Consider the following 27584-nt stretch of genomic DNA (forward strand, 5'->3'; position numbering starts at 1 on the left):
GCAGAGAAGATATGTGTTGCTTCAGCGAGTTTGAATCAAAGGCTTGACACGAAATTAACACGATCTCGAACAGCTCACAATCAACGACGTCTTATACAGATATATATAAATCTGTTTTCTTTTTTAATGAATTATAAAAAAATAATAATCGTTGCAAAGGTAAACAAAACAAAACGCTGACTTAGCTATACCTTGACAAAGGGACCAGTCGGTCTTGAAACGTTGAGACACATTGAATACGTATATTGTTTGTGTATAAAGTAAAACTTTGATAATACTTGTGTGAGATTTAAATGTTTATCATGATCGAATTTGTTTTACTGTGTCAAAGATCGTTTTTCTAAAACCAATATATGAGTTAGTAAAATTGTTTTAGACCATAGACAGAATAATCATACTGTCATAGAAACACTACCCTTGTACACAAACTGAATGGCCTATGCTACAGCAAAAAAACACAAGCAATAAAGCAAACCTATAGGCATCATGTCGGAGTACCGTGGCAAACTGCTTATCACATGAAAAACAACGCCTCATTATAAACGTTTTATATTTGGTTTCTTAGTATCCACTTCAAAAATATCACAAGAAATGTAGGTCTATTGACTGTGTATATGATTTTCAACAACTGAGCTTCATCCCCCCCCCCCCCACNTTATATATATATTTCCATTCCGTATGTTTGCCAGTTATGTATGGGGATTCAGTTGATACCTACATCAGTTTGAGTCATACAGAACTGTTAATTAGAATACATAACATGGCGTCAATACACAACAAAGCCAATAGATCTAAACTCGATATGTATACAGAACCGAAAAGGCAACAAAACCAGAGGATAAAACATCACAAAAACTCAGAACCATGTGTTCCGGAGGAGTAAGGTTTCCTGCATCCAGTGTGGAACCCGCCACTTTCACTCCGTCCAAATCAAATGAAGCTCAAAATGAAGACACCTAAATGCACGAGCTTGTATAATGGAACATACTCACTAGTTCATGGAAAATCAACAACAATCACACGAAAGATCCGCCGGGGGACAGCATATTTAATTAATAATACTGGCCAACCTTTTATTTACCAATTTTATTTTATAAGAACGGACTGTCCTTGTGAAATGCTTGATATTGCATTTGCAGTTGGAATGGATTACCAGTTGATTACAATTAGGTTGCAGACAATCCTATTTCAGCTACAGTGACTTAAATATACACTCAGTGTGCAGAAAACAAAGGAATATCGACCACACAACAAAAGCGTAAGTCGAACTCAAAATTAATAAAACCAGTGTAAAAGGTGAACAAAGGAAATATTTACCCAGGGATCATTGAAAAAAGTATAAGGGGAATAGGACCATGCGTTCCAGAAGTGTACGCGTTTTCAAGAAAACAGTCAATAGTTCTATGGTACATTTTAAAACAGGGAGGTATTCTTAATAGCTATTATGAAATATTGGATAAATATTTTAAATACAAATAACTGTGTACTAAAATCATGTTATGATGCACTACTTGAGCTTAATGTCAAAAAGCAAAATTGTAAACTTAACTGGGTTTACCATGTCAAACATGATTTATATAGAACGGGTTTTAATCATATCCGAGAGGTTCTATATGTTCAAAGTAAAACAGTTTGTGGAAATGTATATTCAACGTCTGCATGACGCACTTATTTAAGAATTGCGTAGTGCGTTTGAAACATCTTCTAAATGTTATTTATATAGACATCTTGTCGATACTTTTAATATTCAATTATATTTAGTAAAGCCTTTAACCTCTATTACCAAAAACAATGTTGAGTCAGTATCGCACGCAGGCGCATTCCCTGCACATTGTCGTGAATTCGGTGTGTGGTATTTCACACCGTCACAACAAATAGTTGAAACTGCTCTTAGCTCCCGAAATCTATGTAATAATGTGGAGGAAAATCACTCACTTGTGTTTGGTTCAATGTCAAGATGTAAAGCGCCGAGAAGTCACCTCGAGGTTGTCGGCGCGGTTATCGGTCTAAGGGAGATAACTCCCAAAAATTCACCTCAACATCGAATCTGGACGTTATATTCGGGTTCCGAGAGGTCAAAAAATATGTTTAGCTTGCGACAAAAATTATATAGAAGATGAAATAGATTTTATTCGTACTTGTCCTGCTTATTCTTTACTAAGAAACACATACATTGAGCAATATTATTACCAAAGCCCCAGTGTGTATAAATTACTACTGTGTTATTGTCATGTAAAAATATTATTACATTACGAAGATTGGGTAATTATTTACAGTATGCTACCGCCAAAAGAAAAAAAACCTTGTGCAGTAATATTGCTGAAGTATGTATTTATTTTTGTGTGATAAATGCTTATATGGATCTGTTCTCTGCCATCTTGAAAATTGAAACATGTTTTGTGTACTGTGCATACATACAACCTATCAACGAAGTTGAAAACCTATATGCTGTATTGCAATCGGAAATTAAAAAAACTTGAAACTTGGAAAATCAACAACAACCCCCGGGGGACAGCATATCTAATTAATAATACTGGTCAACCTTTTATTTACCATTTTTTTTTAATAAGAACGGACTGTCCTTGTGAAATGCTTGACATTGCATTTGCAGTTTGAATGGATTACCAGTTGATTACAATTAGGCTGCCTCCAATCCTATTTCAGCTACAGTGACTTAAATATACACTCAGCTTGCAGAAAACTAAGAATATCGACGTCACAACAAAAGCGTAATTCGAACTCAAAATTAATAAAACCAGTGTAAAAGGTGAACAAAGAAAATATTTGCCCAGTGATCACTGAAAAAAGTATAAGGAGAATAGGACCATGAGTTCCAGAAGGTTAGGCGTTTCCTTTTTCATCAGCGACACTTGTCATGTACCTAGGTCAACTAGCCTATGTAAGCAATCAAATGGCGAGTAAAATTGATTACTGGCAATCTTTCTCTCTTTCAAAACACCATAAATAAGGGTTTATTAACATTAATCTTCAGTTTCTAACTTGAGGGTACCCAAAATGGCAAACAATTTAAGGAAAATATTGATGTTTTCTATTTAGGGTTTCTGGAACAGAATGGAAACAATAAATTTGCATTGTATGTATGTTTTTTCTTGTTTTTTTGTATGCCTATCAACGCGTTAGTCTATTTACAAAGTTCATTTAACGGCTGCGTCAGGTTCACTTGGACTTTTAGCTTGCTGAGTATCCTCAACAAATAAGTCAGTTTATAAAAAACAACGAACAACATTGTTATATGTAGCTTATACATGATTTCTCGGTAAATAGGCAAACTGTCAGAATCGTACGCTGTATTCTTCAGGGTAGCTGTTCGGAGGTCGAGGAGTGTTAACCTTTCGAGTGATAGGTGGTAGGGCTTTCGGAAGAAAATTTCCTTTCTTAAAATCCGAGAACATCGATCGAACAAATACAATCATGGCGGCGGAGGGAAATTCTGAAGTGCAAGATTCTATGTTTATGGACGAAACGTCTGACAACCCATTTGACAATGTTGGAAAAGATATTGCGGAGGAAAATTGGGTGGCATGGAGCGAGGCAAGTCATTTACCTGCACATAATATATGTGTAATTCCTTAATGTGATAAAGTCCTGTTTCGGCTCGGCCCAGTTTTGATCAACCACATATTTGCTGGTTTCAGCGGTTGTTTGGCAGCTTGCATTGAAATCCCGCTTGCTGCATCTCCGAGCAGAAAGAAATTTGGCAAAACAACTATGTTCACTGTTTTATATTTACCATCACATTGCATGCCAAATAGTTTTATATCAACTTTGAACAGGTTGGACACAACGGCTCATATGGGTAATAAATCCTGCATTTGGGGAACAGTTTAATAATTCAGCGAAACCTCTTCTTTTTGAAGTACCGAAACTACCGGGTTCCGAAACGACTGTACTCCCAGTTTAATACCCATTTGAGTAACAATTTTATAGCTCAAATTGGGAATATAGGGAAATAAAAATACACAAAGTTTTTATATTATTAGTGTGATGTAGAGTAGCTAAATAGCACACATAAAACATTGTGTTTACCTGTCACATTTGCACTGGATGATCCCATTGCCTACACACTGAACTCAATGGAGAGCAAAGTCAGTGATATTCGAGATTCAAGATATTAATGAGTATTTCAAGGCGAACAGCCCATTATACAGTTTGTACAGTACATATCAAGTTACAGTTGTATAACAGCATATCTAAACAGATGTACCATAATGTACAATTTACAAATACCATATATCGGTGACTTCCTTAATCCCATATATACATTACAATGAAATCTAGCCTTGCTTTAAAAGTTATTTTTGTATCATGGTGTGCTGAAAGCATAAATCTTGCATTCACCTACTTTTCAAGTGCACATTCACGTCTCAATTTGTCATATAGTGGACAAAAGTCAGTGATATGGTTTGTCCTTTTCACAAAAAGTTAGACATCAGAATTGCTAAATTTTTGTGCACAGATGTACTTCATTGTGTTATTTATTGGATTAAGTTGAACGAATAACACCCTTTTTTGCTCCAAGTGTTTAAAAGATATTTGTGTGATTTTATTTCACTTTATTCCCCATTTCAGTAATAAAATTGTTACTCAAATGGGTATAACTGTTCCCCAAATACAGGATAATTACCCATATGCGCCTTGGTGCCCAACTTGTTGAATGAAATAGATAATGAGATAAAGAGATTGTCTTCATATTCAATTTAAACGTCTAGGTTGAAGATCATTGTCATTGCTATGCCATTTATTTATCTGTCAACATTTGGCTTGTCAGGAGGTTCCTGACTAAAGTTTTGACCAATTTCATGAAACTTCACATAAGTGTGACCCCATCTCTCAAGACTAGCTGATTCAAAGCATTGTGATGCCTGCACTTATGCCACTTAACACGTACAGACTGACAAACAAAAAATAAGCCACACTCTTGGATGTTGATTGTCATGTAGTTATTTTTCCATCAGCTGCACCATATGTCACTTTGAGCAGACAACAGAAATACACATAAAACTTGCATTAGCCCGTATACGTATATAAACCTCTCATATATGCGGTGAAATTTGCTAAGCCTGTATCCCTTATCTTAATTTTCGTCATTTTAAATGAAAATTTAACTGATCTCACTATTTTAGTATTTTGCACCAGAAAGTTTATGGCATGTTTGTATTTAATTAATACTAAATACTTATTTAATCAAATAGTTTAGTCTATAGTTGAAATTCATGCTATTTTGACAGACTGGAGGGTTAGTGGAAGTTCACTATGACGATGCGGAGAATGCAGCAGATGAGGTATCGACAAACCTGGACCTATTGGCCTCCCTGTCTATGTCTGAAGAGGGCATTCCCGGCACTTCACGCATGATGCAAGTGTCGACAGAGTCTGGCAGTAAGACTGTTGAACTCATCATTCCCCCTACCACAGTGCTGACTGAAGGTCAACCGTCAGGAGCTCGCAAACTGCCATCAAATGACTTGGTTATGCTGTATTTATCAGGTGAGGACATTTAAGCATTGAACTGCTTTCAGTTGGCATTCATAGGCATTATGAATGCCAACTGGACAAAGGCAAATTCAATGAAGCGCTAGTGCGCTTCATGTTGGATTTTGCCTATGAATGCCAAATGAAAGCAGTTCAATACTTACATTTACCATTTTTGGAATCTGTTCATATCATAGAAAATTAAAATACTCTTACTATTTTTCAGCATTTAGTTTAAATAATGTATGTATCGTGTATGCTTGTTCAATTTATAGAAACAGCCATCGCCCTTGGAGGTTCAGTGGTATTTAACATTTAATATTTTGGTTTATTTGGCGCTTGGGGTGAATAAGCCAAAATTAAACACGCCAAAATCTCACCAGCTATAGGTTGTATATTTATGGAATCTGAAAACATATTGTACCATACTGACATGTTTTCAGTGAATACCTGACATGTGTAAACAAGGTTGTAGATGATCCAGTCCTGCCATTTAGCATCATAACAGCCTGGAGGACTGAGGGAACTGCTGCTCAACTGTAGGCATTTGATGCACCAAAATTTAAACACCTAATTTCGAGTAAAAACCGCCAAATTTTGGTGATGCGAAATATCCCAAAGTACTATATCATGCAAGGAGAATGGGAAATAAGGAAATGGCTACAAGATAAATGAAAAAAATCAGGGGTCTGTTTGAATTCATCTTTTGTACACCTTGTTGCTTGGGGTTTCGAGAGAAAACCATTGATTTTGAGAGTTGAGTGATAAACCATTGGTTTTTAAATAATCAACTTTGAAATTCATCCTCCTTAACATGTTTGTATATGTATATAAATAAACAAATGACAATAGTTTCAAAGTACCTCCCTAGTACTGTCACCTCTTCAGGGGATATATCTATATCTATATATATATATGTAAAGTTGTGTTAAAAATAGCCTCATCAGCATGGTGATCACATAGTTAGTGTCCCTATGGTGTGGTGTCTCATCTACTGCTTATTTTCTTCTGCTCTCAGGTAAAATCAACTTCTTGGAATTCAGTGAAATGATAAATGCAGCAAAGGAAAAAGATGAAGATGAAATAGAAAAAGGAGATGATGATGATGACTATGATGATGATGATGAGGATGAGATGGAGGACAATCAGCAGGATGACCCAGACTATAAACCGAGTACTAGTTCTCTCCCTTTGGACAGAGCCAGAGAAGGTGGTCACACATCAGATGGTTCAATATCGCCTGTGAAGATGAAAAGTGGGTTTTATATTTTTTTGTTTGGCAGTGATAAAATACAGCCAATGAAAATGCATTTAAAAAACTCGCCTTGAAGAGTTGTACCAGTAGTTTTGTTGAAGTGATAGGGATGGCATAAATAGCATTACCCCATGTCCTTACACCCATCCCATATCAGTGTCAGTGCTATGCCAGTTTAACTTTTAATTTTCTAGGAATGAATCTTTATTAAAATACTCAGTACAAAAATTTCTTGAATAAATTTGCTTTTCAGGGTCATAAATCCAAGTTTAAATGTTTGTCGTCACTGTATTGGCTTTGTTCTAATTTGGATGAAATTTGATAAAAGTTTCACATTTCTGACTTGTAGATCAAAGGCAAAGATCATTAATACTACAAACCAGACTTTTTTTGCGATCTCTCTAGTAGGTCAAACACTAGGTTGTTAGTTTAAAGGTTCGGCGGTTATCAACTTTTCCTCTAAAGATTTTCTGTGCGTAGTCCAGCAGGGCCAAGGGCAATAACATGGTATAAATGAAGGTGTGACTGGCTTGAGGGCAGAGAGATGGGGCTGTAAAGCACAACAGTAGAAATAGGGCTATAACAATTTTGCATGGAGCATTTGAAGCACTTGCACGACAGAATTTTCAACAAATTAAATGATACAACACTTGACAGAAACTTCGGGAAATAAAACAAAAATGAAGTATTGAAAAAATGTAGAGAATAACATTGTGTGTTGGGGAGAAAAAGCATCCTCTGTTTCCTTGACAACACCCACCTTGTTAATTAAATCTAGGTCAAATCCAAGTACTGGTAATGTCATATCCTCAGAGAGAACTAGGTCGTCATCAGCCTACAGCTGTTGAAACAATATGTTATGTGTTAGTCTGTCAGGGATATTTGGATAAGAACTCTTCCATTCACCCCTGCATTTTTAAACTTGACTTGCCCGGTCTTTGATATGGTAAGGTTCAAATGCCACTTTAGGGTGAATGGGTTAAAGAGTAAATCATCAAACTTTGTGTAATATTGTTCCTTTTGCAGACATATATAAATGTAATACATAAATTGCAGAATTGTTATTTCAAAGTATCAGTTTGAGAATTAAGATACACTTGTATATGCATATCGACTTTTATTCTCATAAATCTTACATACCATTATGACAAATGGTAAAATACCAGTTTTCTAGGTAAAATAAATTTTCCGTGTGATAACATAGTAATATACAGCAATGGTTACCTTTATATATTTCAGGAAAATATGTCAAAAGAAATGTAAGTAAAAAGTCAACTTATTTATTATGGAAAATAATCATGACAGTCCGAATTTGGATTGTACTATCTGAATGGGATAATTCATAAATATGTCATAAAACATTATTCTTGATTACTCTTGATTCATAAAATATTTTTATGATACAATAATTATTTTTTTTTCATGAAATATTGTAATAGGATTAAGAATCTGAGGAAACACCTCTAATTGTACCCATGGATATTTAACACTGCACTGTGTTTTAATTATCAGTTTGTGAAAAAAATTAAAGATGTGTATATTAGGTGAAAAGTTATATTTGTTAGTTGCATTGTCCTAAAATTCAATCATGCATAAAACTAAGCTAAAATTTAGTGTTAAATCCTCATCGAAACCCAACTTCTTGGCAAAGTAAGTAAATTAGAGATTCATCTAATGCTTAGATATCCTAGGTTTATGTTGATATAACAATAATGTTCAAGTAATTTCAAGTAAATAAAGGACATTCTCAACATAGATTGATGGTATTGATGGATTCTAGATAACTCCAATCATGCAGACATCTCACCCAGATAACAAACTTTAATTCAGGACACAAGTGAGACTGCTTACACTGTTAATTACCCCTTGTTTAGTTTATATTTACCATCGCATGGCATTGCCACTATATAACCCTACCAAGGTATGATTCATTCATAATCAGTAATAAAAAAAATCCATTATCAGAATTATTCCATTCAAAAACCAGTGGACTAAATTGAACAGTAAATAGTGTATCAGTGTGTATGTATGTGTTGTAGAGACAAAACCTTCAATGATCAACAGTCTATAGTTAAAATATTCAATTCTTCAAATTAAAAACCCCATGTTTTACCAATAACTTATTTCCGCCACTTTACTTGTTGAGTTAAGTTGTTTATTATCCCAACAGCCAAGGAGCAACATCCCAAAGCACCTGAAGGGTTTGATGGGAGAGGCCAATCTGAAGTTTGCTCGAGGGGAGAACGAAGAGGCTATACAGATCTGTATGGATATCATCAAGGAAGGTATGGTCTAACTAACAGCCTAAGTGATAATACTTGTATAGTTTTGTTTAGAAACTATTTTACAGAAGATATTCAAATGTTTCATATCATACCATACACAACACAAGTATTGTGAGTTCTGTTTTGTTTTTCCCGATAAGCTCCCAAAGCCGTCCTGCCTTACCAGACACTAGCTGTGATCTACGAGACAACGGGTAACATGCAGAAAGCTTTAGAGGTATGGGCCTTGTTTCCTTTCGATGTTGTAATTTTCGATACATTTGTAAGAGGTGTAACAATTTTGCAAGACGCAATATATATTGGTCAGTAATTATACATAATTTTAATGGAGCAGTTAATGAATTCATTTTTTGTGTGTGTTTGATTTCAGTTCCATACTCTGGCTGCATACCTGAGTCCGAAAGACTGTGAGCAGTGGGGTCGATTAGCTGAGATGTTTCTCGACCAGAACCAGATTTCTCAGGCTGTGATAGCTTATACTCAAGGTTTGTTGCTCTGTCAACTCAAATATAAATCTGATCTTAATGTATTGACATTTGCACTGCAACCCACTATATGAACATTACCAGCAGAAATATATTTCATTTGAGTATGAAAACAAAAACTCTTGTGACGTAACACATGGTTTATTTATGACGTCATAGATTGACCTTGTTCAATGAGAGTCTTGTTGCTTCGCTTCGGATAACATGGAGAATGCCCCTGCGTCAAACATTCAAATGACTACGGTTTATTATTGGCGCCAATTTTATTGAAATAGGGATGTTCCGCCAATATTGGACGACGCATAAACAAAATGCAGTAAATTAAATAAATCATTTAAGAACAAATAAATAAAATTAAACAATTGTTCTATAATAAAAATGTAAATATATGTTTATGTATGTCAGATTTTGCAATATCATTTCTACAAAACCAAAAGACCACTCATTGGAAAGAAAATAGAGAAAAAGTTTTCCCGGTCATCGGTCATTGAATATTAATTTTAATCTGTCTTGATCTAAATTCTAGTGAATATGTGTTTTAGCTATACGAAATGACCCAAAGAACCCACAGTATATAATGGAGAGGCTTAAGTTGTATGAGGAGCTTGGAGAGACCAAGAAAGTAATGGAGGGGTACCGGGCTGTACTCAACCTCATCCCACCAGAGGAAGGCGACCAGTACATAGAGCTAGCCAGGAACCTCGCAATGGTAACCCCAGCTGTCCTTCTGTCTCTTTCATCGTAGTTATCTCCCTTCCTCTTTTGAATCTGGAAACTGGACGTTTTCGTTTATTGCGGTCCAAGCGTCAAACCGGTTGGACCAGAGTTGTTCGTTTGTGAAATAAGGTCGGACCCAGTAATCTAATGCTGCTTTCAGGCGAGCCTTGACAAAGTCTTGCAAGGCCTGCATACACATTTTCAGGTCCGCCAGGATTTAAACCCAAAATTGTTACACTTAAAAACTGACATACCGGTTCCGCATAAACGTACAGGCCTCGGAAGTCTGCATAATTTTCTGCAGAAGCTTTTTGAAGCTTTTTATGGCAGTAGCTATTATGTAGAAGTTCTTGTATTTATAGAAAAAATAATGTTTTTATGTTGACCAGGTTAAAATAAATAGGAATGAAAATAGCTGTTGTGTATTAAAATAGTCAAGAAAAATCATGATATTTGGATGTATATGGTATTTTAGTTCAAGCCATACATTTACATTTGTTGCACCTTGAAGTACATTTAAGAACTAAAATGGTCTAATTGTGCCTTTATTTTAGCAATATTTCAATCTTGCTGACAAGGAGAATGCCATAAAAATAATGAAGGGTGCATTTCAGGCTCACCCTGACAAAGTGACATCAGAAGGTAGGCAGACACTTCTCCTTCACTTTTGGTTCGGTTTTATTTTGTTTAATGACCTATCAATAGCTTAGGTCATTTAAGGAAGTGCCTCTATCTCAATGTGTGTTAATTTGTATGCATGCTTGTGTGTGTGTGTGTGTGTGTGCAGGGGGCAGGGTATATTGTCATATTTGCCTTATTGTAAAAGAGCAGATCTGATGCCGACTTTATAGTGCTATCTCACTGAAATACCATGTCGAAGGCTCCCAACACAGCATTCTGCCTGGTCACATTATGCTGACAATGGGTGGTCCAGTTGTTGCCATTACTCTAAATGCTAAACGTTAAGCAGGGAATACCAACTATAATTCTCCTTCACACTCAAGAAATCTGAAGAAAGCAATTGTCTTTAACATTGTTAAGCATTCATATTTCTATGTGATAAAAAAAAATCATGACTTCAGGTTTCCTGAAACAGAACCTGATGTGACCTCTCGGGGATTATGTTGTAGTTCCAATGAGTATATTATAGATGGTATACTAGATATTTGAGAACATTTTGTACAAAGTTTGTTTACTTACTGTATTTATGGTATATGTTGGTCCTTACTCCAAACACTATTTTGTCGAGAAATCCACAGTTGCCAAATTTGCATTACATGCACTATCTTGTTTTGTATACATGATTATTTCCATGTTACATTGCAATGTCATGGGCATTTTGTTTAACCCTTTCACCACTGTAGACCATAATAGACTCACCCAGATAAATGTATGGTAGAGTCTACTTAAGTTACCTAGGGGTGAAAGGGTTAACATAACATTTTTTTTAAACAGGGATATTGTACTTGCATTGTATTTGGCTGTTTCTATACAAAATCTATTGAATTTCCATCACATTTGGTTGTGTTACAGATGTCAACCTGCTGCTGGAGCTACTGATAGCAGAGAAACAGTTCATGGAGTGTATTAAGGTAAGCTTAGTATTCAGTGTCCAGATTTCAGTGACGTTTTAATAATTCAGTATATTTATCATATGTGTGATTTTTTGAAATATTGAAATGTTAATTTCTAAGCCTGATATATAAATTTGATATTGGTTCATGCACAAGAAGCAAGGTACAATGGAAATTTCTGTCCAATCTGTTGAATAAGAATGACACTTGTATTATTTTGAAGACATCCTCAAAGTTCCAGGGGTCACTCTGCACCCCTAGAATATGTCCTGACAACACTGAGGTCTGTATGTTCCACCTTTAGGATGAAACAAGTAGACTAGATTGATATCTAGATTGGGACTTTTGATGTCCCTCCTCTGTCATCTGCAAAGGACAGGAATCAGCCTAGCGATTGGTCAGTTTTCCATACCTGAAACCAATCAAATAGCTTACCTTGTGCCTTCAATTTTGTCATGACATATTTCAGGGATGTGGAAAATGTAAGTGAACTTAGCCTCTGGAATCTCGGGGATGTAAGTAAGAATAATTCCGACTTTGTCCGTCCAACTATCTGCTTCTTGTTTCTATCCTTGCCAGGTGTTGGTGAAACACTGCGGGGTGGAGTTCGTATTCCACAACAAGGCTGTGTGGGAGAAGAATCGCATCGACCCAATTGATCCTGAGGGTCTCGCGAATGGTCAACTAACCATAGAAATGTAAGCTCAAACACATTAATCGTCATAGCAAAATGAGGTCAAACATAATCACCATTGAAATGTGAGGTGTAACAAATTCACTACAGAAAAAGTTGAATCAAATATAGTCAAATATAGCCATTGCAGTTGTCTCTAAAATTGGCTGGCAATTATATGTATTTTGTTGTATTAGTTTACACTTAATTACATTCAGCTTTTAACAAACACAGTATGTAGTTATGGATTAGGCACAAGGGAAATAATCATAACATCATCCCCGAATGACCCCCCCCCCACCCACCCCCCTACCCCCAAAAAAAAATTGAAGGCAATATGATAACCTTTTAAGAAGTGCCTAGAATATAACTATTTTATTCATACCAATGCTAACCTGACCTGTAAAATATTTGATGTTTGATTGTGTTGACTACAACTAAATCACATACTTTATGTTATATCTAAACTTTTGAGCTAATAACTTAAATATTTGAAGTTCAACACTAGTGACAACTGTCTAGGAGGTTTATAAGCCAAACCAGTGAAGCTGGGACGGGAACACCCCTGAATTTTGACACCATATCAATCTGCCATCACATATTAAACTTTACTAAAACTATATGTTTTTCTAAAGTTAAATATCTATAGAATTCATTCAATGTAAAATATGTCAATATAAGAATTACCCATCTAAATTACTCAGAGGCACTGTATTTAACTGGAACAAGTATTAGGTGGGATTACAATTGTATGAAACGCTTGCTGATTGGCTGACTTGGTTTTGATTGGTTCATTATGACATAGAAAAAGTCCTAAATTACAGCCATGTAAAATGAGTTGTTTTCTCCAGGACATAGCATCTTATTTGACAATCTAGGAAAATAACACTTTTTGCCACATTACTTCCATATAGGGACAACTACACATAGGTAAAATAATCTTAGCAGTTGAACACTTTCAGTTTTGAATTTTAGGAATGTAACTCCAATAATGTACTAATATTTGTTTCTGCTTCTTCCTGTATACTTCCAGCCAACACCCAACAAAAGGATCCTACCTAATATTGGAACAGTGTTGGCTCTTCTCCCCCTTTATATTCCCGTATACTTATTACACTACTTACTGTACGATTGGTTATTATAGCATAGGATTGAATTTTGTGAAAAAGACAGCACAAAATTAAATATCAAGCAAATATAACTATATGTAACCATTTCACTGCCAAAAAATGGAGATAAAACACCAATGTCATATATATGTTATTTTGATAAAACACAAGTGAAATAAATCCCATCACCCAAATACAAAAGTGCCCATGTGAGCACAATATTTTTCCTGGCAATGTAATGTAAAAATTAAAAACCTATAATACACTATATGGTTATGCTATCAAAAGGAGTTGCATAAGATTATCATTTGACATGTGATAGTGTATAATCCCAGTTTATGTGCTGTTAAATTTACAGGTGTAAAATCCCGGAGCTGCTGCCGATAGATCTAGGAGTTAAGTTGTCTGTGTGTATGATTCACCAGCGTCAGAAGGCTATTGTATCGGTGAGTAGTAGAGGTCACACAACAGTACATTTCTTGTTGATTCCTTTATAAGTAAGAGATTAATGAAAAACAGATGGACATTTTTCACTGTATATTAATGTTTGATTAAAGATAATAATGATTTGCACTGCATCACCTCTTGAAAGAACACCTTATTGATGCTAATTGGTAAAATGTTCAAAAATAAACCTAGAGGTGCCATACAGTCAATTAACTCACTCACCCCTGGAGACACATTTGAACTCTTCCAATTCAAAGGTTGGAATAGTTCATTATGAAATTTCAGGGGTGAATGAGTTAAATGTTTATCTAGTACAGAAATCGTGAAACTGTGAATCTGTATAGTAAAATCTACCTTCGCCTCCTCAGCCAATCATCAGTCAGCTGACGTCGGAGAGTATAGACGATATGGGGGACCTGTATCTCGACGTGGCTGAAGCCATGATGGAGTCCTGCTACTACAAGGATGCTAAATCTCTGCTGTCAAAGTTGATCAAGTCTTCACGTTACAGCAGTGTAAGTTTGAACTCTGATTTCTTTTATTTTTCAAGAAATCAAATCAAATTGTACTAATATTAATCATACAGTTGTTAATTATGTCTCTGCAACGAAGTTAGGGGGTGGGGGTATACTGGAATCACACTGTCTGTCTGTCTGTCGTCCACAGTAACTTGTCCGGAAAACTCCTCCTTAATTAACAGGTGGATTTTATTGAAACTTTGCATGAATGATCAGTATCTTATGTAGTTGTGCACCGGCATTTATTTTGGGATTTTGACCCTTTTTGATGGAGTTATGTCCCTTTAACAAAAATATTATTTATCCTGCTAAATACGTGAAGTATAACTTTCAAATAAACAGAACTTGGCGGAAGCGGGGGTATTGGTCAGCCATCCTGGCGACAGCTCTAGTTATGTCTCCGCTTTGAATGGAGGGAGAAATATTGTATCACAATATAATACTGGTTCTTCTTTTGATAATTTGTCTGGGCTGTAACTTTTTAATCATTAAAGATGTGTTGATGAAACTTACAGTATACCCGTATCGCCCACAGTCGATGTGCAGTGCAATGTCAAGGTCAAAGGTCAAATAAGTGCAAACCTTTCGGGGATATTTTGTCCGGGCCGTAACTTTTAAATCGTTAGATACCTTGATGAAATTTGCAGTATACTAGCATCACCCACACTCTGTCATTAGGTCACTGTGACCTTGACCTCAAAGTCAAAGGTTCAAATAAATGCAAACTTTTCAGTTGTAGCTTTAAATGTTACGGTACTGTGTCCTACAACAAACCATACGTTTTTAATTGCAGTAACTCCTATATATGCATTTCATAATTTAGTAGTAGGCAGTTCCTCTAATAACCTAAATATGGAGATACACAGATTTGACTAAATTCTTGTAACTTTTTCATGCAAGAGAACAGGAAGGAATATTGAGAGATATGTGTTCGTTCACAAAAATCAAATCTCTTGTTAAAGTATTGAGATGACCAAATTTATCTGAACAAAGATACATGTAAGAGTAAAGACCTTCATAATAATTCAATAACTCTATACTGGGAATTCTTTTGTCGCAGTTTATGTTTCGCCTTTTCCCCCACTGCAATCATTACAGGTTACAGTAGTAAGCAATCAGTACAGCTTACAATAGTAAGCAATATAATAAACAAGGTTATCAATGAGAAGGGCAAAATTACCATAGGGTGGAAATGGATTCCATCAGAGTAGGGCAAAGATTTGACTGGGAAAATGATTCCCAGAATGCCGTATCATGCTACTGAGAATCTGGCTTTATTGAAGGAACGTTCTAACATTTACATAATCCACCATCATCACGTCTACAACTTTGACACTTCCTGAAGTAAAAAAGTAACTCAGATTTTCGATGATCTTCCTAGGCTGCAGCTGTGTGGTTAAAGATGGCGGAGTGCCTGAACAACCTGGGAGAGCTAGAGGAGGCTGTAAAGGCCTACGACAACGTGGTCGACCTGGCCCCGGCACACGTGGGCGCAAGGATGGCTCTGTCCTCGCTCCATCAACAGCTCGGCAAACACGACGAAGCTCTCAGGGCCCTGTCACAAGGTATTGTCCGAATTACAACAACAGACCCACAATCACGAGGTAGTTTTAATATCTATAGCCACGTAAACACAACGAAGCTCTCAGGGCCCTGTCACAAGGTATCGTCCGAATTACAACAACAGCCCCACAATCACGAGGTAGTTTTAATATTTACAGCCACGTAAACAGAATGAAGCGATCGGTACCTCTCAAATGATAGGACTTATCAGTACATCATCAACAATGTAAGATACGTCTTACATCATCAACAATGTAAGATACGTCTTACATCATCAACTCAGAAAACATGATGGAGCAATCAGAGTTCATTCACAAAGGAAGATTCTTCTGTTCATCAACAACCTAATTCAGATTAGGAAGTCTGTCACAAGATACGTGTTACAGCTCAGCGAAATGAAGGCTAACCAACTGACAAATTAGATCTTACATCAACAACTTGGTAAACAGGCTGCATGAAAAATTACTTTCAGTTCATTTCAGTACATTTATCATCAGGGTTCGAGGTATTCAAAAGCAACAACGAAGATGCCCGAAAAATATCCATTTGAATTGATTAGATAAGGAAAGTAATAAATGAAATCATATAAAAAACCAATTAACTAGTTAACATTATCAGCATTAACTCCTTATAGTGCCCATCCTCCCTGTCGTGATAACGGTTGGATTTTGAAAACATGTAGATATTTTGATCGGTTTTCCTGAAAATATTATGCCTGTCAGTAATGGACAATTAAGTTATCATTATTTTTATTCGATGACGTTATTAGTGGATGATTTAACATACAAATTCCATGTTCAATTACTTACAGATGATGTGGGTGAAGCGCTGATGTCTAAACAGGTAAAGAAACATTTCACTTCATCAGTATTTCAGTTGGACCCACACTAAATACAAACTACAGATGTATACATTCTGTACAATGTATATCTTACATAAGTTAACAACTACATCTGGTTTGTCTGTACAAACCCTTTTCAGACTATCAAAATGCACTTTGAGATGTAGATGTGCATTAGGGGTTTAAAATGTTTTAAAGGTCAAGGTTAAGGTCACTGTTACAAAAAATAGTCGATCTAGGTTACAGTCCTTACCTCCGAATCCAAAAGGCTAATCTTTTTGAAATTTGACATAGTGATACACTGTAATATGCAAAAATAGGGGAGTTTAAAAGATTCATTATTAAAGATTCGAGGTCAAGGTCACTATTGCTAATAATAGAGCAGAGGGAATACAGTCATGCACATGGCAGGGCCCTTGCTTACCTGTCAGTGTTCTAGTTTATAATACAAGATAATTATGTTGAATTATGTGGAGCTATTCCAACTTTTGAATTGGAAGAGTTCAATTGTGTCTTCAGGGGTAAATGAGTTTTAATCATCAGTTAATGTTAATTAGATATGTGTCAGTGTCCTTAATACTTGATGCCATAGTTAGAATTGAAATGATCTTAGTATTTAAACATTTATGATGCCGATATCGGCCTTTTTATTAACAGGAGCAGATTCTTCTGCTACAGAAGTGCCATCTTTTGCACTCTCAAAGTCGCCATGACGAATTCATCAACGCCTGCAAAAAGCTGCTCTTTCATCAGTTCAAGGACATCAGTAAACCCTCATTCCTCAAAGGTCAGTACTGTTAGTCATTGGCCTGATTTCACTGGAGTGGAAAATCTTAGCATTTCTGTCATTCCACCCACATCTGGAACATAACAAAGTCACAAAAAGTTTGTTCTGCAGTATCTTGTTACCCCTGGATACTCCAGGAGTTACCATCCCCGATACTTCAGGAGTTACCATCCCCGATACTCCAAGTGTTACCATCCTAGATACTCCAGGGATTACCATCCTCGATACTCCAGGGGTTACCTTCCTCGATACTCCAGGGGTTACCATCCTCGATACTCCAGGGGTAACCATCCTCGATACTCCAGGGGTTACCATCCTCCATACTCAAGGGGTTACCATCCTCCATACTCCAGTGGTGACCATCCTCCATACTCCAGGGGTTACCATCCCCGATACTCCAGGGGTAACCATCCTCCATACTCCAGGGGTTACCATCCCCGATACTCCAGGGGTAACCATCCTCCATACTCCAGGGGTTACCATCCTCCATACTCCAGGGGTTACCAACCTCCATACTCCAGGGGTTACCATCCTCCATACTCCAGGGGTTACCATCCTCCATACTCTAGGGGTTACCATCCTTGATACTCCAGGGGTTACCATCCTCCATACTCCAGGGGTTACCATCCTCCATACTCCAGGGGTTACCATCCTCCATACTCCAGGGGTTACCATCCTCCATACTCCAGGGGTTACCATCCTCCATACTCCAGGGGTTACCATCCTCCATACTCCAGGGGTTACCATCCTCCATACTCCAGGGGTTACCATCCTCCATACTCCAGGGGTTACCATCCTCCATACTCCAGGGGTTACCATCCTCCATACTCCAGGGGTTACCATCCTCCATACTCCAGGGGTTACCATCCTCCATACTCCAGGGGTTACCATCCTCCATACTCCAGGGGTAACCATCCTCCATACTCGCAGGGTTACCATCCTCCATACTCCAGGGGTTACCATCCTACATACTCCAGGGGTAACCATCCTTGATACTCCAGGGGTTACCATCCTCCATACTCCATGGTTTACCATCCTCCATACTCCAGGGGTTACCATCCTCCATACTCCAGGGGTAACCATCCTACATACTCGCAGGGTTACCATCCTCCATACTCCAGGGGTTACCATCCTACATACTCCAGGGGTAACCATCCTCCATACTCGCAGGGTTACCATCCTCCATACTCCAGGGGTTACCATCCTACATACTCCAGGGGTAACCATCCTTGATACTCCAGGGGTTACCATCCTCCATACTCCATGGTTTACCATCCTCCATACTCCAGGGGTTACCATCCTCCATACTCCAGGGGTAACCATCCTACATACTCGCAGGGTTACCATCCTCCATACTCCAGGGTTTACCATCCTCCATACTCGCAGGGTTACCATTCTCCATACTCTAGGGTTTACCATCCTCCATACTCGCGGGGTTACCATCCTCGATACTCCAGGGGTTACCATCCTCCATAATCCAGGGGTTACCATCCTCCATACTCCAGGGTTACCATCCTCGATACTCGCGGGGTTATGCCCACTTTCGCTCTCTTCACCCCTGGAGTATATCATAGCAAAATTGAGTCGGATCCTTTGATGTTTACAAAAGAATCTGTTGGTCGCATAACGGTGAAAATTGACTGGCTTTGAAGTTGGGTGCCGCTCCTTTGCAATTTTCAAAGGACAGGTATCAGCCTAGCTATTGGTCAGGTTTTTCACCCGAGACCAATCAAATAGCTCGCCGCGTGTGTTCAATTTTGCTTTGACATATTCCAGGGGTGGAGAGAGCAAATGTGAGTGTAACCCCTAGAGTATTGAGGATGCTTGTTACCTACTTTACTCCGATATTCATATGTATGAATAATTTTCCTCGCAAATGTTCAAAACGTCTGTGTTTCTGTCGAAGATAAAATCTACCAAACCAATAGATTTACAGTGTCATTGTCTCCATTTTATGTTTTCAATTTCCAGTTGCATTTACTTATAAAACACCGAAACACAAGTTGGAGGATGTGGCGAAGCATTTGAAGGACGGAACTCAAGTTCAAGCAGAACGCAATGGTAACTATCATAAGAGTCCAAAACAAATTTCACTTTTATCAAAATTAAAAAAAAACATTTCAAAGCTGAAATACTTTTGATAATTGTTATCGAAATCCCAAACACTTAAATAACTTTCCAAAGATATTGGTAATTGTTTTAACGATCCATAACTTGATAAGAAGAATTGTTATTTTAAGAGCGTAACATTGTATGGCAGTTAAAGATTGTGAATTATGTATATTTCACTAGAAATAGGTGTTTATAAGATTGACAAAAGATAGACTACAATATAATGAGTTATTAACGCAGGCTTAAAAAATTGTCGTAATTTTGACCCAATAATCAAATTTACATGGATTATTATAAATTTTCGTGGTCTAGACATGTGAAGGAACTAAATTTTCGCTGTATTTTACCACACAGGAGGGACCCTCAGCATATAAAGTGTCAAATAGTCAATTGTATAGGGTTTATTACAGCATATTGAGCAAAAACAAATCATCAATTGACAAAACTATAACATGTGTGATATAATTTATTTTTAAACATGTTGTGTAACTCTTGATGTAAATGAATCGTTGCAACCACTCACTAGTTATTTCATGGCGACATCACGGTTATGAAGTTTATTATTGCGACTCATTCTTACGTCATTTTTCATATCATTTTATGGATCATGTTTTTACGATCACTTTATTGACCCGCGAAATCGCGAGGATATCATCCCAGGAAATATCGGGCTGCAAAGTATTTAGTAAAACCACAATGGTGTTGGGATCCAGTGTTATATGAGATTTTACCGTTGCTATTATATATTTCAGGGATATACAGAACTGATTTGCCAGTTGATGATCTCTGGGATTTGTTTGTCAAGGTAAGTGTCGTCTTTTGTCAGGGTGACATCTGACCTGAGGGATCATTTGACATTTGGGATTATAAATAGAGAGGTTAAAAACAGATAATGTAAAGGAAAGCTCTCATGTTTTTCCAATTGGAAATTTTAGTGTCCATAGTAACATATTAGCTCCTTCATTTAGCAGTTCATAGTAACATATTAGCTCCTTCATTTAGCAGTTCATAGTAACATATTAGCTCCTTCATTTAGCAGTTTATAGTGACATGTTAGCTCCTTCATTTAGCAGTCCATATTAACATACTAGCTCTTTCATTTAAAAGTCCATAGTAACATACTAGCTCCTTCATTTAGCAGTCCATAGAAACATACTAGCTCCTTCATTTAACAGTCCATAGTAACATACTAGATCCTTCATTTATCAGTCCATAGTAACATCCTAGCTCCTTCATTTTGCAGTCCATAGTATTATACTAGTTCCTACATTTAACAGGTTATAGTAACATACTAGTTCCTTCATTTAGCCGTTCATAGTAACATATTAGCTCCCTCATTTAGCAGTCCAAAGTAACATACTAGCTTCTTCATTTAGAAGTTCATAGTAACATATTAGCTCCTTCATTAAGCAGTCCATAGTAACATACTCGCTCCTTCATTTAGCCGTTCATAGTAACATACTAGCTCCTTCATTTAACAGTTCATAGTAACATACTAGCTCCTTTATTTAGCAGATCATAGTAACATACTAGCTCCTTCATTTATCAGTCCATAGTAACATACTAGCTCCTTCATTTAGCAGTCCATAATAACATACTATCTCCTTCATTTAGCACTCCATAGTTACATATTAGCTCCTTCATTTAGCAGTTCATAGTAACATACTAGCTCCTTCATTTAACAGTCCATAGTAACATACTAGCTCCTTCATTTAACAGTCCATAGTAACATACTAGCTCCTTCATTTAGCACTCCATAGTTACATATTAGCTCCTTCATTTAGCAGTTCATAGTAACATATTAGCTCCTTCATTTAGCAGTCCATAGTAACATATTAGCTCCTTCATTTAGCAGTCCATAGTAACATACTAGCTTCTTCATTTAGCAGTTCATAGTGACATACTAGCTTCTTCATTTAGCAGTTCATAGTGACATACCAGCTCCTTCATTTAGCAGTTCATAGTCACATACTAGCTCCTTCATTTAGCAGTCCATAGTAACATACTAGCTCATACATTTAACAGTTTATAGTAACATACTAGCTCCTTCATTTATCAGTCCATAGTACCATACTAGCTCCTTCATTTAGTACTTCATAGTAACATACTAGCTCCTTCTTTTAGCAGGTCATAGGGACATACTAGCTTCTTCATTTAGCAGTTCAAAGTAACATACTAGCTCCTTGATTTAGCAGTCCATAGTAACACACTAGCTCCTTCATTTAACAGTCCATAGTACCAGACTTGCTCCTTCATTTAGCAGTCCAAAGTAACATACTAGCTCCTTGATTTAGCAGTCCATAGTAACATACTAGCGCCTTCATTTAGCAGTCCATAGTAACATACTAGCTCCTTCATTTAGCACTCCATAGTTACATATTAGCTCCTTCATTTAGCAGTTCATAGTAACATACTAGTTTCTTCATTAAGCAGTCCAAAGTAACATACTAGCTCCTTCATTTAGCAGTTCATAGTAACATACTAGTTTCTTCATTTAGCAGTCCAAAGTAACATACTAGCTCCTTCATTTAGCTGTCCATAGTAACATATTAGCTCCTTCATTTAGCAGTCCAAAGTAACATACTAGCTCCTTCATTTAGCACTCCATAGTTACATATTAGCTCCTTCATTTAGCAGTCCAAAGTAACATACTAGCTCCTTCATTTATCAGTTCATAGTAACATACTAGCTCCTTCATTGAGAAGTTCATAGTAACATACTAGCTCCTTCATTGAGAAGTTCATAGTAACATACTAGCTCCTTCATTTATCAGTTCATAGTAACATACTAGCTTCTTCATTTAGCAGTCCATAGTAACATATTAGCTCCTTCATTTAGCAGTCCATAGTAACATACTAGCTCCTTTATTTAGCATTTCATAGTAACATACTAGCTCCTTCATTGAGAAGTTCATAGTAACATACTAGCTAGCTCCTTCATTAGGCAGTCCATAACCAACCAAAACCAAGACTGACACCATAAATTCAGGCTTATTCATCTTATTCTAGGCATCAGATGCTCTACCTATGCTAGTTTGCATGACCCAGTAACATTGTAAGTAACCTCATGAAGGTTAACTCTTTGAATTTGGCTCAGTTTCTCATATTATATTCTGTTCATCGTCAAAGGTGGGACAAACATTGCTATAGACTGGCCTTACCTGTCTTGTTGCTATACACTGGCCTTACCTGTCTTGTTGGTATACACTGGTCTTACCTGTCTTGTTGCTACACACTGGCCTTACCTGTCTTGTTGCTATAGACTGGCCTTACCTGTCTTGTGGCTATAGACTGGCTTTACCTGTCTTGTTGCTATAGACTGGCCTTACCTGTCTTGTTGGTTTCTCTTTCAGCTGTGTGACTTGTTGATGGATCTCAAGAATTACACTGAACTGATGGAGGTGACGGCAATAGCGATGTCCTGTCCGTTCTTCATGGCTGATCCGAGGAAACTCAAGGTCCGTGTAGTATTTAGTTTGTACGCCAATCACAAACTTACTTGTATTGACATTTTGATTGTTTCTAATCTGTAATCAAAATGATAAACCACATTTTACTCATTTCTTGCTTTAGATAACAGAATCCACCATATTTAGAATATCAAGTAACTTTGATGTACTTGACGACTAGATTTTACCACCTATTTCTTTTTGAATTATTGAATTATTTGTAAAACTATACATTATATTTGTAAAATGTATAACAAAGAATGGGGAATGTCATTTTGTGTGGCATCTGTTAAAATTAATACAACTAGAAGAACTGGGTGGAATGAGAATTTTTTCACATTATTTCAATTAAGTTGATTTGGTAAAATGAATAATTCAGATGATTAGCTTTAGAAGAGCTGAGCAAAATATCCAGTACATCTATGTCAAATTTGCATGTCACGGTTGAAATGGTTCAGGTTGCGCAGAAATATTCCGCAAGAAATGAATGCTCTCGGACCAAGCTGTAGGCAGAGTTGAACAATGCAGTTTCAGAGTTTTCACTTTTGTGACAAATAAATAACAATTTATCAAGAATGATATGTCCTTCTTTCATGCATCAACTAAATTCCATAACATATTCTAATATATTACTGTGAGTCAACCTTGTTTTATAAAGAAATAATGCACACTAACAATATTCAGCATTTTAGTTTTGGTCAGGCATGTCTGGACCCTCAAGTATGCACATGCCAAATATTCCTGAGGTCAGCCTAGGTTCAGATCTGAGCATTTTGTTTTCTTGAAGTTCAGCTGGTTGAAATGGTTGAACCAGATACACGAAAGAGGCCCTAGTAGAAATATCAGGAATGTTACGTTTGGTGTTGTTTGATATTCATCAATGTCTGCCACAACTAAGGATCCAGTTTAATTGGTTATCAATAATTAGATTTCGCTGTTGTTGTTTACATAACCAAATGTAACCACCTATGTGGATTTGTCACCTGTTTATTTTTGTAAATCTTTTTAAAGAGTCGTCTTCTCTTAGACCACAACCTCATTTGTTGTATAGTAACCTGTTAAATTTTGTAAAACTCTTGAAGAGTAATGTCGTCCTCGACCACAAACATATAAATTGAATTCACCTGTTAAATCTATAAGAGTAGTCTCCTCCGGGATCCTAGACCACAATTTCCATGGCCCCTTTTGCGTATCTGGTTCAACCGATTTGTCTGTTTTTAAATGCAACATTTTCGGGTATAAATCCTGGCAGACCTTGCAAGGCTTTGTCAAGGCTCGCCTGAAATTTAAAGCAGCATCAGATTACAGCTTGGTCCGATCTTATTTCATAAACAAACAATTCTGGTGGATCCGGTTTAACTGTTTGGATCATTATAAACGAGTGCTGCCCATATGTTGAATAGTCATCTGTTTAACCTTGTAAATCTCTTGAAGAGTTGTCTCCTCTTAGACCAAACACACGTGCATTGATAGTCAACTTTTATAAACTTCAAAAAAATATTTTAGATTAGTCACTTCTTTGACAGCTATCACATACCAATTTATTTGAAAAGTCAACCTGTTCAACTTTTTAAATTTTGTTTAAGAGTAGTACGTATTTCTTACTTCCATTCATTCATAAATGTGACATATTAAAATTGCATCTGTATTTTATTTTAAGGGAAAATTTTACAGTTGATTTTTGTTAGTCCAGGCCCAGACACAATAACAGGCAAACATCTAGAATATGTGTTTCATCCCAGGAAATTGTGTTTTGCAGCAAGCTGAGTTCATGTGTTTGGTGTCGTGTATCATGACGAAGAATGGACTGTTGGCTTTCACCTTTGTCAGAGAGATGTGTCAGAAAGTAAGTAATGCAAACCCTGTTATCATCATATGATGAAATTTTCAGTCGAGAATTTTCTGAAGATTGTTTTGTACGTGATTTTTGTCTCGCCGCCACAAAGTAGTGGAAGCGAGATTAACGTGTTGCTTTTCCTGCGACGGCGGTGTCAACATTAAGTTTTTGCGTTTAAGTTAGTTTCACAGAAAGTGTAAATGCTAGACCAAATGTTGGATGCGGCCTACCTTTCATGGTCCATTGACTTTTGTCAGCATCTCCATCAACATTTTTGCGTTTAAGTTAGTTTCTCTGATATGTGCATTGATGGTCAAAGATATATCAATCCGAATGGCTTGTTCATTAAGAATTTTACTTGCAAGTTAAGTTCAGTTCATCACAATAATAATTTTGGTATTTGCTGTTGATTACTGTATCTTAAAAAAGTGTTAACAGGCAATAAAAAAAATCATACAATTTTCGTAAGTCACAGGATAACGAGATCTTTTNTGAGGCATAGGCGAGATATATCAATCTGAATGGCTTGTTCATTAAAAATGTTACTTGCAAGTTAAGTTCAGTTCATCACAGTAATATTTTGGTGTTTGCTGTTGATTATACTGTATCTTAAAAAAGTGTTGATTATACTGTATCTTAAAAAAGTGTTAACAGGAAATTAAAAAATCATACAATTTTCGTAAGTCACAGGATAACGAGATCTTTTATATTGCACTACTGTCGTAAACTAGTCTTTGTTTTTTGCTGAAAACTGTTAATGTTGTAATATTATATATTTTTAGCATTATATATTACAGCATCGTGGTCATACGTGTAGGTTTGTATTGGCAAAGGGTATGGCAATGTGTGAATAAATATTGGAGTAGGAAGTGGGATGTAATTGTATTTATTCCAAAAGTTATAAAATGTGTACTTGGATTGAATGCTTGATCAGTTTAATGCTAGGACTTGTATTTATAGGAAGGTGACAAGCACCAAGTTTGGAACTTACTGAACCAGGTGTTGACCCTGTCTACAGAAAATAAGTACAACAAGTTCTGTCTCCGCTACCTTCTGTCAGTAAGTATATTTATCTACAGAAAATAAGTACAACAAGTTCTGTGTCTGCTACCTTCTGTCAGTAAGTATATTTGTCTACAGAAAACAAGTTCTGTCTCTGCTACCTTCTGTCAGTAAGTATATTTGTCTACAGAAAACAAGTTCTGTCTCTGCTACCTTCTGTCAGTATTGTATATTTATCTACAGAAAATAAGTACAACAAGTTCTGTCTCCGCTACCTTCTGTCAGTAAGTATATTTATCTACAGAAAACAAGTTCTGTCTCTGCTACCTTCTGTCAGTATTGTATATTTTCTGTCTCTGCTACCTTCTGTCAGTATAGTATATTTATCTACAGAAAACAAGTTCTGTCTCTGCTACCTTCTGTCAGTATTGTATATTTATCTACAGAAAATAAGTACAACAAGTTCTGTCTCCGCTACCTTCTGTCAGTAAGTATATTTATCTACAGAAAACAATTTTTGTCTCTGCTACCTTCTGTCAGTAAGTATATTTAGCTACAGAAAACAAGTTCTGTTTTCACTACCTTCTGTCAGTAAGTATATTTATCTACAGAAAACGAGTTCTGTCTCCGCTACCTGCTCTCAGTAAGTAAATTTATCTACAGAAAATAAGCAAAAGTATGACAAATAAATTATATTAATTCAAAACAAGAGAACTTAGACAAAAGAGATGGTTGTCAGCTCCTGAAAATGTTTTCCGTCTTTACTGCTAGTTCTCTTGGCCACATAGTATTCTACTTCATTTTTGCTGGTTGTGAATAAAAAAAATGTGTGAGACAGCTTTTTCAAAAGCTGATACTATAATGATCAGCAGATATTACTGTTGATAGTGATATTACAACCACATCTATGTTTATCTTGTATTTGCAGCATCCGGACCATACAGCCATCTGCCTATTGAATGGACACAATGCAACTTTATCAGGGACATACAAATATGCTTTGGGTAAGTATTGTATAATCACTGAGGCATCTAATAATGTTCACAGCGTGAGAATTTTCTCTATTACTTTATCAAAAGGTGGGTCTTTGAGTGTGGGAAGATGACAGATTTTTCACAAAACTAAATGTTTTTAGCTCACCTGGCACAAAGACTTGCCCCAAGAAACCCCTGGTCAGTCTGTGTATTTGTGATAATTATATTATGACTTGTTTTACAGGGGAGTATGTGTCTGTACTACAGATTTGGCCTAAGGAACCTCTGGTCTGTCTGTGTATTGGTGATAATTATAGTGTGACTTGTTTTCCAGGGGAGTATGTGTCTGTACTACAGACTTGGCCTAAGGAACCCCTGGTCAGTCTGTGTATTGGTGATAATTATATTATGACTTGTTTTACAGGGGAGTATGTGTCTGTACTACGGACTTGGCCTAAGGAACC

The 27584-nt window shown here is 36.6% G+C and overlaps 1 protein-coding gene across 2 annotated transcripts in view; it reads left to right on the forward strand.

Moving 5' to 3' along the window:
* Nucleotides 1–3413: 3413 nt before the first annotated feature.
* LOC110454404 (general transcription factor 3C polypeptide 3-like) overlaps nt 3414–27584 on the forward strand; it is a 60043-nt gene continuing 35872 nt past the window's right edge. For both annotated transcript variants that reach the window (XM_021503888.1, XM_021503887.1), the window contains exons 1-22: nt 3414–3552; nt 5250–5508; nt 6512–6748; nt 7988–8007; nt 8919–9033; nt 9174–9250; nt 9404–9518; nt 10061–10227; nt 10790–10877; nt 11769–11827; nt 12389–12507; nt 13950–14037; nt 14407–14553; nt 15938–16121; nt 16931–16962; nt 17618–17747; nt 19719–19808; nt 20612–20664; nt 23212–23316; nt 25067–25153; nt 26105–26203; nt 27075–27150. In XM_021503888.1, the coding sequence (XP_021359563.1) occupies nt 3433–3552; nt 5250–5508; nt 6512–6748; nt 7988–8007; nt 8919–9033; nt 9174–9250; nt 9404–9518; nt 10061–10227; nt 10790–10877; nt 11769–11827; nt 12389–12507; nt 13950–14037; nt 14407–14553; nt 15938–16121; nt 16931–16962; nt 17618–17747; nt 19719–19808; nt 20612–20664; nt 23212–23316; nt 25067–25153; nt 26105–26203; nt 27075–27150 (2467 nt within the window). In that variant the 5' untranslated portion in view covers nt 3414–3432. The remainder of the gene's footprint in view (nt 3553–5249; nt 5509–6511; nt 6749–7987; nt 8008–8918; nt 9034–9173; nt 9251–9403; nt 9519–10060; nt 10228–10789; nt 10878–11768; nt 11828–12388; nt 12508–13949; nt 14038–14406; nt 14554–15937; nt 16122–16930; nt 16963–17617; nt 17748–19718; nt 19809–20611; nt 20665–23211; nt 23317–25066; nt 25154–26104; nt 26204–27074; nt 27151–27584) is intronic.

The sequence above is a fragment of the Mizuhopecten yessoensis genome, unplaced genomic scaffold (assembly GCF_002113885.1).
Source record: "Mizuhopecten yessoensis strain PY_sf001 unplaced genomic scaffold, ASM211388v2 scaffold7833, whole genome shotgun sequence".
Taxonomy (NCBI): Eukaryota; Metazoa; Mollusca; class Bivalvia; order Pectinida; family Pectinidae; genus Mizuhopecten; species Mizuhopecten yessoensis.